Source organism: Lutjanus erythropterus, chromosome 7 (assembly GCF_056507025.1).
Source record: "Lutjanus erythropterus isolate fLutEry1 chromosome 7, fLutEry1.hap2, whole genome shotgun sequence".
Classification (NCBI taxonomy): Eukaryota; Metazoa; Chordata; class Actinopteri; order Lutjaniformes; family Lutjanidae; genus Lutjanus; species Lutjanus erythropterus.
In genome coordinates this window covers 35484256-35499161 of record NC_139323.1, presented here as the reverse complement: position 1 = coordinate 35499161, position 14906 = coordinate 35484256, and the positions used below count along the sequence as shown (strand labels likewise).

The window sequence follows — 14906 nt, the reverse complement described above, 5'->3', positions numbered from 1 at the left end:
TTCAACCAACCCATTTGAATCCTGCATGACCTTACAATTTTGTCAAATCACCACAACTTTTCTGCAAATTTTAACAATCACTGTAGCTTCCAACTAGATCCACCAGTCATATCAGTCTCCTGCAGAAATGTCATACATGTACATCCCAATGAGCTGACTCAGTGTTTTATCGTTTACTATTTTTTATTTTGTCACAGGTACTGAAAAGGACATACGGTTTGACTTTATTATTGTCATTTATCAATGCTCTATGTCCTTTTATATTTAATATTATTGTGCTTGCTGTTTTGACTGAGTCTGAGCTGCGAAAAGATCTTGCTTTTTTGTAGAATACGCTGAAGTGCAAATATACAATAAGGCATATTTTGTTGGAGGTTACTTAAAATACTCAGCCAAGTGCCTTTTTATTCTGCCTGGGACAACCTGCCTTTGATTTTTTATGAATTATACAAATAAAACGCAACTTTTTTAATGCAATTTTCACTTGCTCTGGCATTTCAATGCAAAAAATGCATTTAACATTCCAACATGCATTGCACTTTTTTTTTAAAGAAAAACTGCAGTGAAATCAGGCATTTTAGGCCACAAAAATTCTAAAACCTCCTGGAGGGATTGTTTGTTGCCCTGTCACATTGTGTTAGCTCACTTTTAACTTTAACATGGCTTTCAATAAAACTGTAATAACTATCAGCTTTGTGTTGTCAACAGTCATAAAGGGACACCAGTGCAGCAAGACGCACTGTAAACCAGACGCCATGCAGATCTATACTGCGGTCTATTCCGGTGGTTCCTAACCATTTTGGCTCCCCCCCAACCCTTCCATTAGATCCCTTTCACATTCTGGTAAGGACCATTTTGAAGAGCTACGTCAGACTCCCCTGGTAAATACTGGGGGTATAGAGAAAGAGACATAAATCTCTGCAAAGCACCGGCTCAAGCAAAAAGGAGCATCCCAGTAGACCAGGAAAAATATTAAGCCTCTCTGATCGTGTTTGGGAGTTGGCTGGGTGTTTTTCTGAGCTATGCAGCACAGGTTATTCTTTGTACTTTGTGATTTAAAGCCGCCACAATCAATATTTTTATAATGGGAATCGATCAAATTATTTTGCAAACTCTGTGTAATGTGAAATGTGACAATTGCAATGTGAAAGGTGTCACTTGTAGTGATGAACCCACAGAGAATCATCATCCCTCTCTGCAGCCCCACTTGGATCTACAGACCTTTATATCAAGTTTCCGTTCATTTTTTATCTGTTTAGCTGAAACTTCACTGTCTTAAAGCACTAAAATCCCCCTGTACACTACCTGCTCAACACTAACCAGCAGACAGGCATGGTTGGTGTATATAGTGGAGCATTTTGCAGCTGAAGAGCCAGATATTTCCCTCAGGAGTTGAATGAGTTCAAAACCGAGCTAAAAGAGACAGATTAATGTACTCACTTCCACCAGGTACACAGAAACACAACTCTAAATAAAAGATAATGCTGTTCTATATCTGCTCAGTGCATAAATAGGCAACTGCTTGCTAACAAGTACACCACAGAATATAAACTGCCAGATTTCTTAAAATATCAGTCATTGCAGGTTTAAACGTCTGAAATTAACCATCTGTCTAAAGGAAGGATAATAATGGCAGCAATGCACAAATAAATACTCACAAAATTGACCAGTGTCTGTGATTTCTCTAGCGGCAAGCGTGCATATTGCAAACACTTTTTCTCACTCTGCCCTTCCAAGCACGCAGGAGAACCTACAATGGCTGCAAAACTCACACAAAATGCTAAAGGCCCTCTCTCGCGTGGTGCAGCATGGCAGCCTCCATTTATATCTGCAGATAAAGGGCTCATTCTAAGGTATGAAAACACAACAATTATTCTTATTCTCATACTTGATTTCTTCTGTATTTTCCCAATGAATCCTCATAAATTTTACACACTTGACCTTTAAATGCTACTGGCATCAGCCTAGTTGATATTTTAATGTTTTAACTTTTTTAATCGCCAAGGAGGTTATGATTTCGGTGATGCATGTTTGCCTGTCTGTTCATCTGTGAGAAAAACTATTGGCCTGATTTTCATGAAGGTAGCATGGGCCGAGGAAGAGCTCATTAAATTTGAGTGGCTCCAAATCGCAGGGTGGATACATATTTTTTTAACTTGTCTTTGGCAAATCGTTGAACTTGTTGCACATGCACAAACTCAGTGTTATTAAACTGCACAGTGCGCCATGACTAAATATACAGACATAACAGGCACCTAAAATGTCACTGGAGAAAAAACAAACACCTTGGCGGAGATATGTGCTCTCTAAGTGCTTTTCTACTAGGTTAAATAACCTCTGTGTTCAATCATATGTTATAAAACTCAGTCTGAGCTGAACTTTTTTTCTGATCTTGAAGTTCTGATAAAATCAAACATGTTATTTAATATAATGAAGGTAGGTGTGCTTTCTCCAGCACCAAACAACTCAACAAACCGAGTAGTTACTTTGATAATAGCTGCAAAAATACCATCACCGGCACGTATTTTAGTGAGAAATCTTAATCTGTGAAACGGTTCGCCTCTTATTCCAACACTGTCCTCCGACTAAAATAGTGCAGCTAACCGGCAGAGGCTGCTGACGAGTTGAGACGACAAAATGTAAAGTTTGTTTATCTTGATGAAGTCTATTGTTGCCCATTTGACAAGAAGACTGTCAACATTTTATGCCTTTTATCTTCTGTTTTTAGAGTTTTGTGCTTTTACTGACATGTGAGGAATTGTTAATATGTCAAATTTCTTAAAGGGAGGTTGGTGTAATATATTCCCTGAAGGATGCAGGGAGTTTTAGTTGAATCCAAACCATTAATATGTCTATTTATTTATTTATTTATTTATTTTCTGTATTGACAAGGTTGACTGCTGTTAGCTATTGGTTTGATAAATGGGTTAATAATGTGTGTATTGATTACTAATGGTGTCTGATCTGGCTGATTATCAGCTACTCAGTGTGCAGTGAATGGTTGACATTTATCTGTCTTTAACAATCGTGGAGAATTTTTGTGCACATATACAGCAGCTGGTTTGATTGTCTACTGTCAGTCATGTGGGCCTCCACACTGAATCCACTATACACCTATTAAACATTACAGTAAGTGCAGTGAAAAAGTCTTACTGGCTCCTAATTTCTATTACTGTATCAGCAGGAGGGAAAGGAGGTTCATTTGGGAGGAGTGATTTGCCTGACTGACAGGTTGATTAACATCCAACAACAAATCTGCCCTCTGTCTCTGTGTCTGTCTGCCTGTAATTCTCTCTTTATCCCATCTCTCGCCGCTCGCTGGCCCTCTCCGTCTTTCCTTCCTTCCTAATTATCTGCATTAGCTTAATGACTAAGAGGTCTGTGAGTGCCCTATATGTGTGTCTTATTGTTTGTGTGTTACAGTATAGGAAGACGAGCAAGTGGCTCTTTACTGTTTCTCCTCATTCAGCCTCAGCAGTAGATATAAATTTTTGTCAGTGGAGTTATTTAAGCAAAGCCAATTATGCTGCTGCGGTGTAGGCAGCATTTCCACTTCAGTCTACCATAAACGCTCTGACACGTTTGCCAATACTGATAACAATAAGCCTTCCTGTTTCATTTATTGAGCCTCTTTGCCAGTTATTTGTTTTCATGATGCTTGCTGTTAAACAGTTTGATGAATTCAGCTCAGTCAGATCTTGATTTGTGCAGGTACCTCGCAGTATGGTGGATATTCTGCTGCCTCTGCTGCCCCCTGCAGCTTACAAACTGCAACTACATCTAAACTAGGAGAGATGCATTAACTACTGTACTCTTATTAGCTTCCTTTCTTATTAATATCATTAATTCAGACTGACAATTAACAGAACAGGGCAGCAAAGAAGATACTGAGTGAAAAGTTTTAAGTTACAGGCCAAAATAAATGCTTTCTGATGCCTTTTGATCTTATTCAGTTCTAGTAGATGGGATTTCACACAGGTTCACAGGTCCTTGTGTGATTGCAGGGCTCAACACCAACTTTTAAAAGTGGACGCCAGGCTGGCAAACAGGCATCAGTGTTTGCCAAAACAGTAAATATATGTTTGCCATTTTTAGTCATTGTTATATGTAAGTTTGTTAATGAAAATGTGACATAAAATTGAAGTTTTATTATAGGAACCAAATAAAATTCTTTATAGTTTGTGTTTTGTGTGAAACTTGAATCTCGGTGTTATCAGTTAAGGTGTCCACCCTCAGTTCCTGTTATACTAAACAACAGTAGTGCAGCGGTTGTCATGTTCTTCACAGACTGCTAAAAATAATTCCCCAATAATTTGCGGCACCATTGTCTCTAAAAACAAGATGCCTGTAAACACACGAGTAAACACACCAACGCACGTGCAGCGTCTGTTTCTGGTTCAGACTGTAACAGCAATATTTAACGATCAATAATGCAACAAATTTATTCATCATTATACACGTTTTGCTGTTTGCTGTCTATTTTGAATGTTAAGATCTTGTCGCCACTGATGGCAAACAAAGGTCAAAAACTAGTTGTCAGTTTCTAAACATGATTCCCAATTAAGTCAAGGCAGAGTTCTCAAAATAACCCAAAAGACCCAAATATACTGACAGCAACACCACATACACATCAGCGCAGGTATTATATAGTCAGACAGATGATGAGCAGCTGAAGGCAACCTGGCAAACGTTACTACTGAGTCCTGAGTTGCCCACATCACATCTGTGTCAGACCATGTGGACGGTACAAATAGACACAAACTGTCACGACACAGAAACATATCAACCATCACAGTATTAGCATGCTCTGTGGTCCAGACAACCAAAACTAAAAGATACAAAGGTGTTCTGGCTTCAGGAGATTAATGTGGTACAGAAGGTTACGGTGAAGATTTATGTTAATTATTTAGATAAAAGCAAAGAGTGAGCATGCTGCAGAGTCGGTCTCTTAAAGATGCTACATGTGGCATTTTTTAAATGTCAGTATGATGAGAAAATCATTGTAATATAAATGATCTTGCAAGGTATAATTACTGTAAACAGAGACACATTACAGATACATACTTTGTCTCAAACTTTTTGTTCCTCTAAATGAAACCATGAAGCTTCTTTAAGATATTCTATGAGATATTAAACATGTCCATTCCACCTCAACTGCCTCCCCTCAAGTTATGTCTCCTCTTTCTAAGAATATAAACAAATTATTTTTCCTTCAGTTTTTCATCTCTTGCACCATCTGCCACTGAGACCTCTGGCACTTTAGCTCCATTTGCACAGAGGAAGAGTGTCCTATTAAGGGTGTCTGTCTTATTAACAATTTATTGGTGTTAAAATGCCACATTAAAACACCTTAAAATGTTTGTGTGAGGTGTTGAGGCATGATGTCTGTGAATATCAACCAATGCAACAACAACAATTTAAACAAATAAAGGAATCTTGGGTAATCTGCAGAACTGTCTCACAAAACACAAAAATAATTAATAAAAAAAAGATCTGCATGCACATATAACATGAACTTCAGAGACGAGAAATGACTGAAAACCAACATGTCACAAACGAACAAAACTGTGCCAGCATGCGACGGGCTCAGAGGCGGGGTTACCTGGTAGTAGGCGTGGCTTTGCGAATAGAGGGAGGAGAAAGGCGGGGCTGGGACTTCATTCAGCCTCTCTCCCTCTGGATGAGGCCACGCCTCGTCATCAAAGGGAACCTCAGGTGATTCTACCTACGATGTACAGACAGAGCTCAGCATGGTGCAACACACACACACACACACACACACAGAGGCACACTAATATGCAGCATGCACTGCACAGCATCCAGACTGTAACAGTTATCTTCTTGTATAATATTGTATAATATTATTTTTTGTAGATTCCAAGTTTTATAAAATAAACGGAGACAATGCAGCTGCATGTCCACACATTGTGTCTGTGCAAATATCCAACTCTATGTTTCCCTGACCACCAATGAACATTAATTTATTTATTGTAACTCAAACATTACAATCATAATAAATATATTCATGAAGGCAGATAACAGTAACCAGAGAAACATGGAAGTTGAGATAAGCTGTAACATTAATTTTATGTCGGATAAAGTCAGATATTACAGTTTGGTGCTTTGACATATATAAGCTGAACAACATGAAAGCTCCCAAAAAAAAATGAAGCCAAAACATCTTGATCACCTCCTGGTGGCTGGCTGCAATATAAATCATAAGCCCCGCCCCCTCTATGTTAACAGATAAGACATGAGCCAAACTAAAATGTCAAAGCACAAGTCAGACATATTTTTCATTTCATTTTAGGCAGTTCTAATCATGCTAACTTTTGTTTTCATTAGTTATGTGATGCTATAAAAAGTGAGTTTCACATTATGATTGACAGCTGAGCCCTGCTTGTGATTAAGTCAGCCAACTTCATCGCAAGTAGGACTGTGTGGATGGAAACTCGAAAACAAAGCTCTAATCTTGATCACTTCTGAGCAGGCTCTGCTTTAGGGCTGGGCAGTTTATATCGCTATAGCTTTTCTTAGAACTGTTGCTTATCTGGTGCAACATTTCTGTCCTTTGTGAATTTATCTACTGCCATATATATAACAAACAATTCCCTGTGTTTTCTTTTTGTATTTTCCACTTACACATTTCTATGGAATAATATTTTTCACATAGCATGGTAGGTGAAGAAAAAATAGATTCTGCATTTAACTAAATTTTGACCAAATATCTGCATTTTAGCTTTGTGGGGTGGAGTAGATGAAGATGAATAAATCAAGTTGTGAGAACACTGTTTATAAAAATACATATGTTACGTCACAACGCAAGAGGTTATACATGCATGGATTATTTAAATTATGTATTGAGAAGTAACACAAATGTGCACTTAAGATCCATTATAGAAAGGAAGAAGGATAAAATGTCAGTGTGTGTGTGTGTGTGTGTGTGAGGAGGGAGGAAGAGAAGGGAACATATACATGGGGAGAACAAGGTGGCAGGTCCATCTGTCATACAGAAGCAAGCCAGATCCAGCACCTGTGGTCACACTTACACACACACGCTCGCATGCACACACACACACACACACCATTTGGGAAGGCGGAGTTCTCAAAATAACCCAAAAACCCAAATATACCAACAGCAACACACACATTCACCACATACACGTCAGCAGAGATTTTACACAGTCAGACAGGTGATGAGCGGCTGAAATGGATCTTTTTGTAAAGAGTGATTCTCATGATGATGATGATAATGATGATGATGATAAGGGCCAAGATATTGACACCTCTACGCCATAATGACCATGAAACAAAAGGATATGAGGCTGAGTACAGATGGCAGCCTCAACCTCAAGATCACTGCCATAAAGCATCAGATAGAAAGCTTTATTAATTGATGGATGGAAGAAGAATTGATGGAAGTGGATGATGCTGGTCATGGAAAGTTGCATCAAGAAAAGCGCCCGTCTGGGCCTTAAATGCCCCTCAACACTGAAATGTTTAGTGTGTATCCATCCACACGGTGGAGCTACACACCAACATTTCCTCCATCACAATGACAACACCAGCGTCTTCAGTTCTGTCCAGGGCTTCTCCAGCAGACAAACTTTGAAGTGGTGTTGACTGATGACTGAGTCAGTGCAGAGACAAAGCGAATGACGGTGTATAATGACTTGGAACTGACGCACCGCTAATACACACACGCTCCTCAGCTCCGACTGATTGCAGCGTGCCGAGGGCTGTCATAACTTAGCCAGAAAAAAAATGCACTCACTACTACTGACAACGTAAGAGTTGGGTTAATAAAATTCTACATAAATCATTCATGCCAGAATTTAGAAAGGATGACATATCAGAGGGGGGATGATACAAAGACGACAGACAGAGAAGAGACGAGGAGACGTAGACAGAAAACGAGGAAATCAAAGAAGCAAAGGAATCCTTTGTCATTATAAATCTTATTTTTGAATTTCTGTCAGCTGTTTTAAAGCCTCTTGTGTGTTTATGGCTTCAAAAAAAACTGAGGTTGTGCTTGAGAGAATGAGAGAAAACCATTGTGTTAATGGCCCTTTGATCACCTTCTTTACTACCAAGTAATTGATGGGGTAGTAAGAAATTTGATACTCTTAATTTGCATATTCTTGTGTAATTTTAATGGACTGGGACCCTTCTTTTGTTCTCACATATAAAACACCGTAATTATGATTTATCAGACTGCAATAAAACCTCCAATTCAAAAAAGGTAGTATAAAATGGAGTGTCAACAAAAGATAACATACACATTATGGAGCATAATGAGGTGTGTGTGTATTCGCGAGTGCATGTGCAGCAGGGAAACAAGTGTGTGTGGCCGGAGCTGTGCGAGTGCTGTGATGTAAGCACTAATCTGCAGACAGATACAGCCCAATCAACCAAAATAAAAAGATTACCAGGCTCCGCCGTGCGATTATAAGCGTGTGTGAGGCAGATAGAGGGGGAAAAGAAAGGGAGACAAAGAGAAAGGGAGCCAGACAGACACAGACCGAGTGTGGAACAGAGATAGTAATGGGCCTCATTACTAAAAAATGGGACAAGCGTTCGACTGAATCCCTGCATGCACAGTTCTGCAAAAGTATTCTCCTGATACAAAGAAAGGCTCTGTGCATGGAAGGAAATTTAGGCCAGTATCCTTGACTTCTAAGCGCTTAAAAAGACCTATCTAATTCTGGAACCATATTGAAACAGGTCCCCTGACTTCTGACTGTACTTGAACTTAAAAGGAGAGGTGCGTCTGCCACCTTCACCACTGTAAAGCCAAGAGCCTCAGAAATAGAAGCGGATGGTATTAGAGCTGATATTGGACCAAATTCTGAATAAATGACTATGCAGTCACAGTAGACATGAAGCATCACTGCTGGTGGCTAAAAACCTTTTATCTCCAACATGTCATCTTCTCAGGGACTATGACAAACAGGCTTAATTTAAGCTTGACTGCATTATAATTTAACCATCGGCGTGCAAAAAAAAAGTTTCAAAAGCCCAGGGTTCCCAAAGGAGTGAAGTGAAGCACACAAAAAAGACACACAAGAATGACAAGCCTGTCTACTAGAAATCACTGATTGTAAACTACTTATTTGCGACCGAAAATGGATTTTGAAGGAAATGCACTGCTGCCCAGATTAAATTTGTGAGCCTCTTAATAAACATTGTTAATGACTGCAAAATGTTCATTCTAAATGTATCAGAAAATTCAAGATTCATTGCCGGTGTATTTCATTTTTTTGTCTTACTATTTCCACTTCAACTTTTCATTCCTTCATACCTTCCTGGGGTACACGGTAATGTGGTGATGTAACAGCTCAACTTGACTCTACTGCAACCCTACACTGTACATTTACTGCCAGACTGACTAAAAAATCATTTCATTTAAACATCAATAACCTTTGCTTTGCAAGTGACATTACTACGTCTACTCTTTGCTCTGCTTTGTCTGTGTCTGTCTGTCTGTCTGTCCTTAGGAAACAAGCAGAGCGCTGTGTGAAGATAGACTGACTTGTTTAGCCAACAATCCCAGAACAACATTCAAGTCAAAACATAAAATATCATTCATTGGGTCTTGCAGAAAAACACACACCTTGGTTTAGAATGTCAACTCAACACAGATGAACTGTCCAGTTTGTTGTAATCCAACAAAGTGCCATGAGAAAGGACAGACAAGTACAAAAAGTAACTATCAAAACACAGAAAAAAGCCAGCAAATATTTGCCTCTGAGGTGCAGTGAGGTAGAAGTATAAAGTTATGTCTTAATCAGTGCCAGTGGAACTTTTATTTGGGCCAGTAGATTTTTAACACACTTGCCAAAATGTCTAAAAACATTACTGTTGTGCCCTGAAATATGGTCATAGTCAACTGTGACTTGAAGCATGAGAAATATTGTGTTTACTTTATTAATATTTAACTGAATCCACAATCACTCCCTAACCCTAACTAAACTGTTTGTGTTGCTTTAAGCATGACCACTCATGGGATGCAAACCTTCTGGTATCAAAGTGCTTTGCTTTTTGTTTCCACAAAACATAATCCAGGCAGCGAATACATTTCCCTCAAAACATAACTGGCGAAACAAATTAGTAGCAGGCCGAGATAAACAGATTTGGGATTGGCTTTCAATCCCAAATTGATTTACCGACACCAACACCAGACAGCAAATCAAACAGAAGTAACACGATGTTATATTCTGCTGGTTCAGTTAGGTGGTTGTTTACAATATTAATATTTTGTAAGTACGGAAGGGAAGCTGGGCTGTCATTTCAATTATGAACAATTGAGACTATCCCTGTAAGTCTTTAATTATGTATCAATACAGCGCAAAATTTATGAGCTCACTGGGGCTTTGAGTCAAAACATAACAATCAGCTGAAGGCTTCACGTCTGGCTCTAAATATGCAGCATTTGGCAGCAGTTATTTTGACATATGGATTGACAGACAGACTGGTGAGCCCTGAGCAATGTGTTTCTAAACAGGTAAGCAGATGTGATGGGGAACAGATCGACAGTGTCAGTGTCATGCGTGCGTGCGTAAGATCACAGACGTCCAGCAGGAGTTACCTGAGCGGGCGTGATGTGTGTGTGAGTGACGTATCCGTGAACGTGTTGAATCTGAGACAGCTGCCGCTCCGCCACCTGCACCAGCTCCGCGCCCCGCAGGTCACAGTGGCGGCCGAGAGATCCGTCCCTCCCCAGTGACCGTTCCCTTTCTCTCTCCATGGTCCCGGCGCCCCCTCCTTCTCTCCTCCAGGTCCCCCCCTCTCTCCCCTCCCTCCCCTCCCTCCCCAGGGTCCCTCCGTCCCTCAGCTCTCTGGCTACTCCCATTGGGTGCGGATGGCAGGGGTGTTGGTGGAGTTTCGGGGCACCTGGTGATGCCCCTTCTTCTTCTTGATACCGATACTTCTATAGTGAGGAAGGAGGAGGATGAGAGGAAACCAGATGGTAAAAGAGAGGAAGGAAGACGCAGTAGAGGAAAGAAGAAAAAAGAGAACAGAGATGGTTGGGACGAGAAACAGATAGGTAGGCAGGAAGCGGGAAAAAAAGACAGAAGAAGAAAAGAGGTTAGTTCAGAAGATTAAGTCCAGCTGGAAAAATGAAAGGATTAGTGCAAAGCATAAAAGAGCACAGCAGAGAGTGTGTGTACATGTATGAGTGTATGTGCATGCATGTGTAATGAGTAGGAATGTCACGAGGACCCAGTTTGTTACCAAGTTGATGCCGAAACTCTACAACAACAGCTGCACTTCGAACAGCACAGCATTGAAAAGACACAAAAACAGTACAGAGTCGTGTATGTAAGTACTTTGCATTTGAGGCACATCGTCAGGGATTAATAATAAATTTAGTTTGCGAACAGCGCCATCAAACTTTTCCGACAAAGGGAGTAAATACTTCAAACTAAGCAAAGCATCTCAAAGACAGACATCCAGATGTTGAGCAGGGGTTTGTCATTTCATATCATTCATTCTGATAATGTCAGTATTACAACTTGTTGACAAAATGACATCACACTGTTACAAACAGCAACAACAAGCATGTCTGAAAGCAAAAGTGACATTGATAGCAGCTCTATGGTGGAGGAGCTGGTTCCAAAAGGGAAGTGGCTTCAGTAGCATTGATGTGGTTTTGTTACAGAAGACGTCGAACAAACCACATTAATAATGTAAGAAGTGTAGGAGGACTGTAAGAACAAATAGGAGCAATGCAACCTCAATCAGAAGCACCTGGTTGAGTGTGAGGAGAGCTAAACATCCTGCAGATATCGTCAAGAATATCGTTAATAACCTGATTACAATTACATTATTTTAGGGCCATATTGCCATATTAGTTTCAGTTCATGATAACATTACATTAAAAACACATCTCACTCTTGTTATCTTTATTCCGAAAGCTTGAGGATTTAATCCTTTCTGTGTGAAGTTTGCATTTTCTTGCTTGCATGGGTTTCCTCTGGGTGCTCCAGTTTCTGCCACTGTCAAAACCTGACCAAGGTGCTGGCACAGAACTGCAGTCGGTTCCAGACTAAATCCCAATATATGTTGTATTATTATAAAGTGTTATTGTAAATGGGACAATAAAGCTGACCTTTTCAAAATGCATTACTATTATTGTTGTTTATAGCAAGCTATATTCCACAATGATTGCAACGGCTAAATGCTAAAGACTATCATTTTCAGTCTAATGTAATAAAACTAAAGCTTGTATTTGTCCTGACTCCTTATTGTTCAGTTTGTCATCTGTCATAAGAAGCATTTTAAATAATCATTAACAGACTGATGGCCACCACCATGATGTCAGTAAATTTAAACTGCTGCTTGCACTCTGAGGTTCACTTACATTCAAAGTTCAGCTGCAGAAATCACATTTACACTCCATTACTCTCCAGACATGGGCAACATGGTCCCCTGACAGGCTTAGTAAATATCCCCCTCAGTATTTTGTTGTAGGAGCTCAGAAGAGTTTTTATTTCAGCTGGCAAAGAAAAATAACAACGACTGAATTTGCTATATTTGAAATTGTGGTGTCGAACTGTGGAATTTCACTGGTGCTGGCATCGACTGCTAAATTTCTGATATCGTGACATCCCTGGTAATGAAGTGTTATTATAGTGCAGTTTTCGTGCGTAAGCACATGGGGCAGGCCAGGTGTACACCCAGCATGGTGGTAATTGTTTCCGGAGCTTGCTGTATTGTACATATGTGGATGCACAAACACGCATAAACAAACACACGCACACACACCCACGCTGGACTTGAAACAGAAGTTTTTAGGCAAAATGAGACGCAAAACTGAATGAGGACAGTGAGCAGGAGACAAGCCTGCCTCAGGGAATCACTGTTTCTATCTCTCCTCTTCATCTCTCTGTACCTTCATCACGCCCGTTTCCATTCCACATCTCCGACTGGCACTACAGTAACCCTCACTGTTTCCTCTCCCTCGCCTCATTCGCCATTCACATGCACTCTCCCTCACTCCTCTTCATCTTTTTAAAAAGATTATTTGATGTTTTTTTCTGCTTTACTGGACAGAGTACAGTGCGGAGAGGCAGTGAAGCTGATGGAGGGGCGGACAACGGGTCCCCGGCTAGTTATGAATCTGTGACATTGTGGTTTCATGGTCTGCAACTTAGCCATCTGAGCGGCGGAGAGGACGGCCCCTTTATTCTTTGAATGCACAGGGTTACTCCTCTCCTACCAGATGAGGTAATTCAGAGTAAAATCCTTTAACCCTCCTTCATTTTTCCTTTTAAATGTACTCCCATCAGAGGAGGAGCTACTGATAAGGGGAAGAAAATGAGTTTGAGGAGGATTTTTAAAGCTTCCAGACAAATGGGATGTTGGTTCTCAGATCATATCACCATGAAGATAACAGTGTAATTTCAGCTAAAGCTCAAACAGCTAATATAGTATGGGCACGGAACAATCCATCTAAGTAGAAATCAGTTATTCACTCAGTATACTGCATATATCGGAGACACAGCTTGACTTTAACTCAAGGTTAAAGGGACACTTAACTCCAAATGAAAGAGTGGAAAAAGCTATTTTAAAGGATTTATGGCACCTACAGACTGTGAGATTTCAGAAACCGTAAAAGTTAATTGCAACCACCCTATGTGACATGGATGTAATAAACTTGGGTACGATATCAAGTTTGATGAATATAGACTGTACAACGATCACACCTACTGAATTATAGGTTATGACGCAAGTCAGTATACAAGAAAACATCATCAGCATGTTTCGTCAGCATGTTTCATCCGTAAAACAAAGTAAACAGCACGAACTGAGCCCTTGCAATAGTGGCATTTATGTGTACAGAAACAAAAATCCAAAGAAGAGGAGGAGGAGAATGTAGACCCAGCTGTGGCTACAGGAAAAGAGGCCAACTTGGGACACCAATTTTGCAAAGACAGCTTGAGGTTACCATAAGTATTTGTAATATGCTGTGCCAAAATAGCATACATAATCATCTGTTCATGCATTTTTCTATTGGATGGTTAGCACATTGGTTCCCAAATCACAGAGGGTCCCCCTCTGAAGTTTTCAAAATTAGCTTTGCACGTTAACTATAATCACAATTTATACAAAAGCCTGTTCACAGTTGTTCATAAAGATACATTTCTTTGTCCTCAATTAAAAATAATAGACTTCTTCATAGGCGACTTATTAGGCCACAAGTCTGTGACCTCTAAAGCTTTGTGATGACGGATCAGCTGACTCTGTTGTGTTGTGAAAAGAAAAAAAAAAGTTAAGCTTAAACTAGAAAAGACACATTTACCTGCAGTAAAGATTCTAAGAATGGAAACAAGTGAGCCAACAAACAAAACTTCAAGGAAAAAAAGGCTGGGATCCACTGGGTTAGCAGACAGAGATGGTTATCCTAAACTTCTGATACTGTCAGAATATCTTTGGTCACAACACCATATGAGATGTAGGACAACCATTTTGGAACAACGACCAAAGATACTGCCAAGTTTTTTTCACACTGATCATCTGCAAACACGTCACCTAAGTCATCACATGACTGCCCCGCCCACCCGCTGACCTGCTCCCACTTCCCTCATTACCCATGCAGCATATATAGAGGCTCATTTCCACCCGTTTCCTGTCGGATGGTCTTACGTGTTTCGTCCTAAGCGGTCCCGTCACTTCACCCGCCTGACCGTTACCTGCCAGCTTGACCTTCTGCGTGAACCTTGGGCTCCCGCCTTTCTGCCTGGTTAAGTTCGCCTGCCTGGTTTCCTGACACCTGCCTGTTCACTCACTCTGAATACAGACAAACATTTGTATTGATCTGCGTGGTCTCTGGGTCGTGCTTTTGTGTCCAAACCTGCATTTTCTGAGTTGTTAAAAGCACAGGAAATACGTCAGGAAAACCA

General features: G+C 40.2%; 1 protein-coding gene across 1 annotated transcript in view; it reads right to left on the bottom strand.

The window, feature by feature from the left end:
* The window catches only part of LOC146324311 (discs large homolog 1-like protein), a 156359-nt gene that overhangs the window by 101297 nt on the left and 40156 nt on the right, over positions 1–14906 (bottom strand). The window contains exons 5-6 of the mRNA XM_084723625.1: positions 10589–10930; positions 5603–5725 (exon numbers count right to left, since the gene is read on the bottom strand). Coding sequence (XP_084579751.1) covers positions 5603–5725; positions 10589–10930 — 465 coding nt within the window. The remainder of the gene's footprint in view (positions 1–5602; positions 5726–10588; positions 10931–14906) is intronic.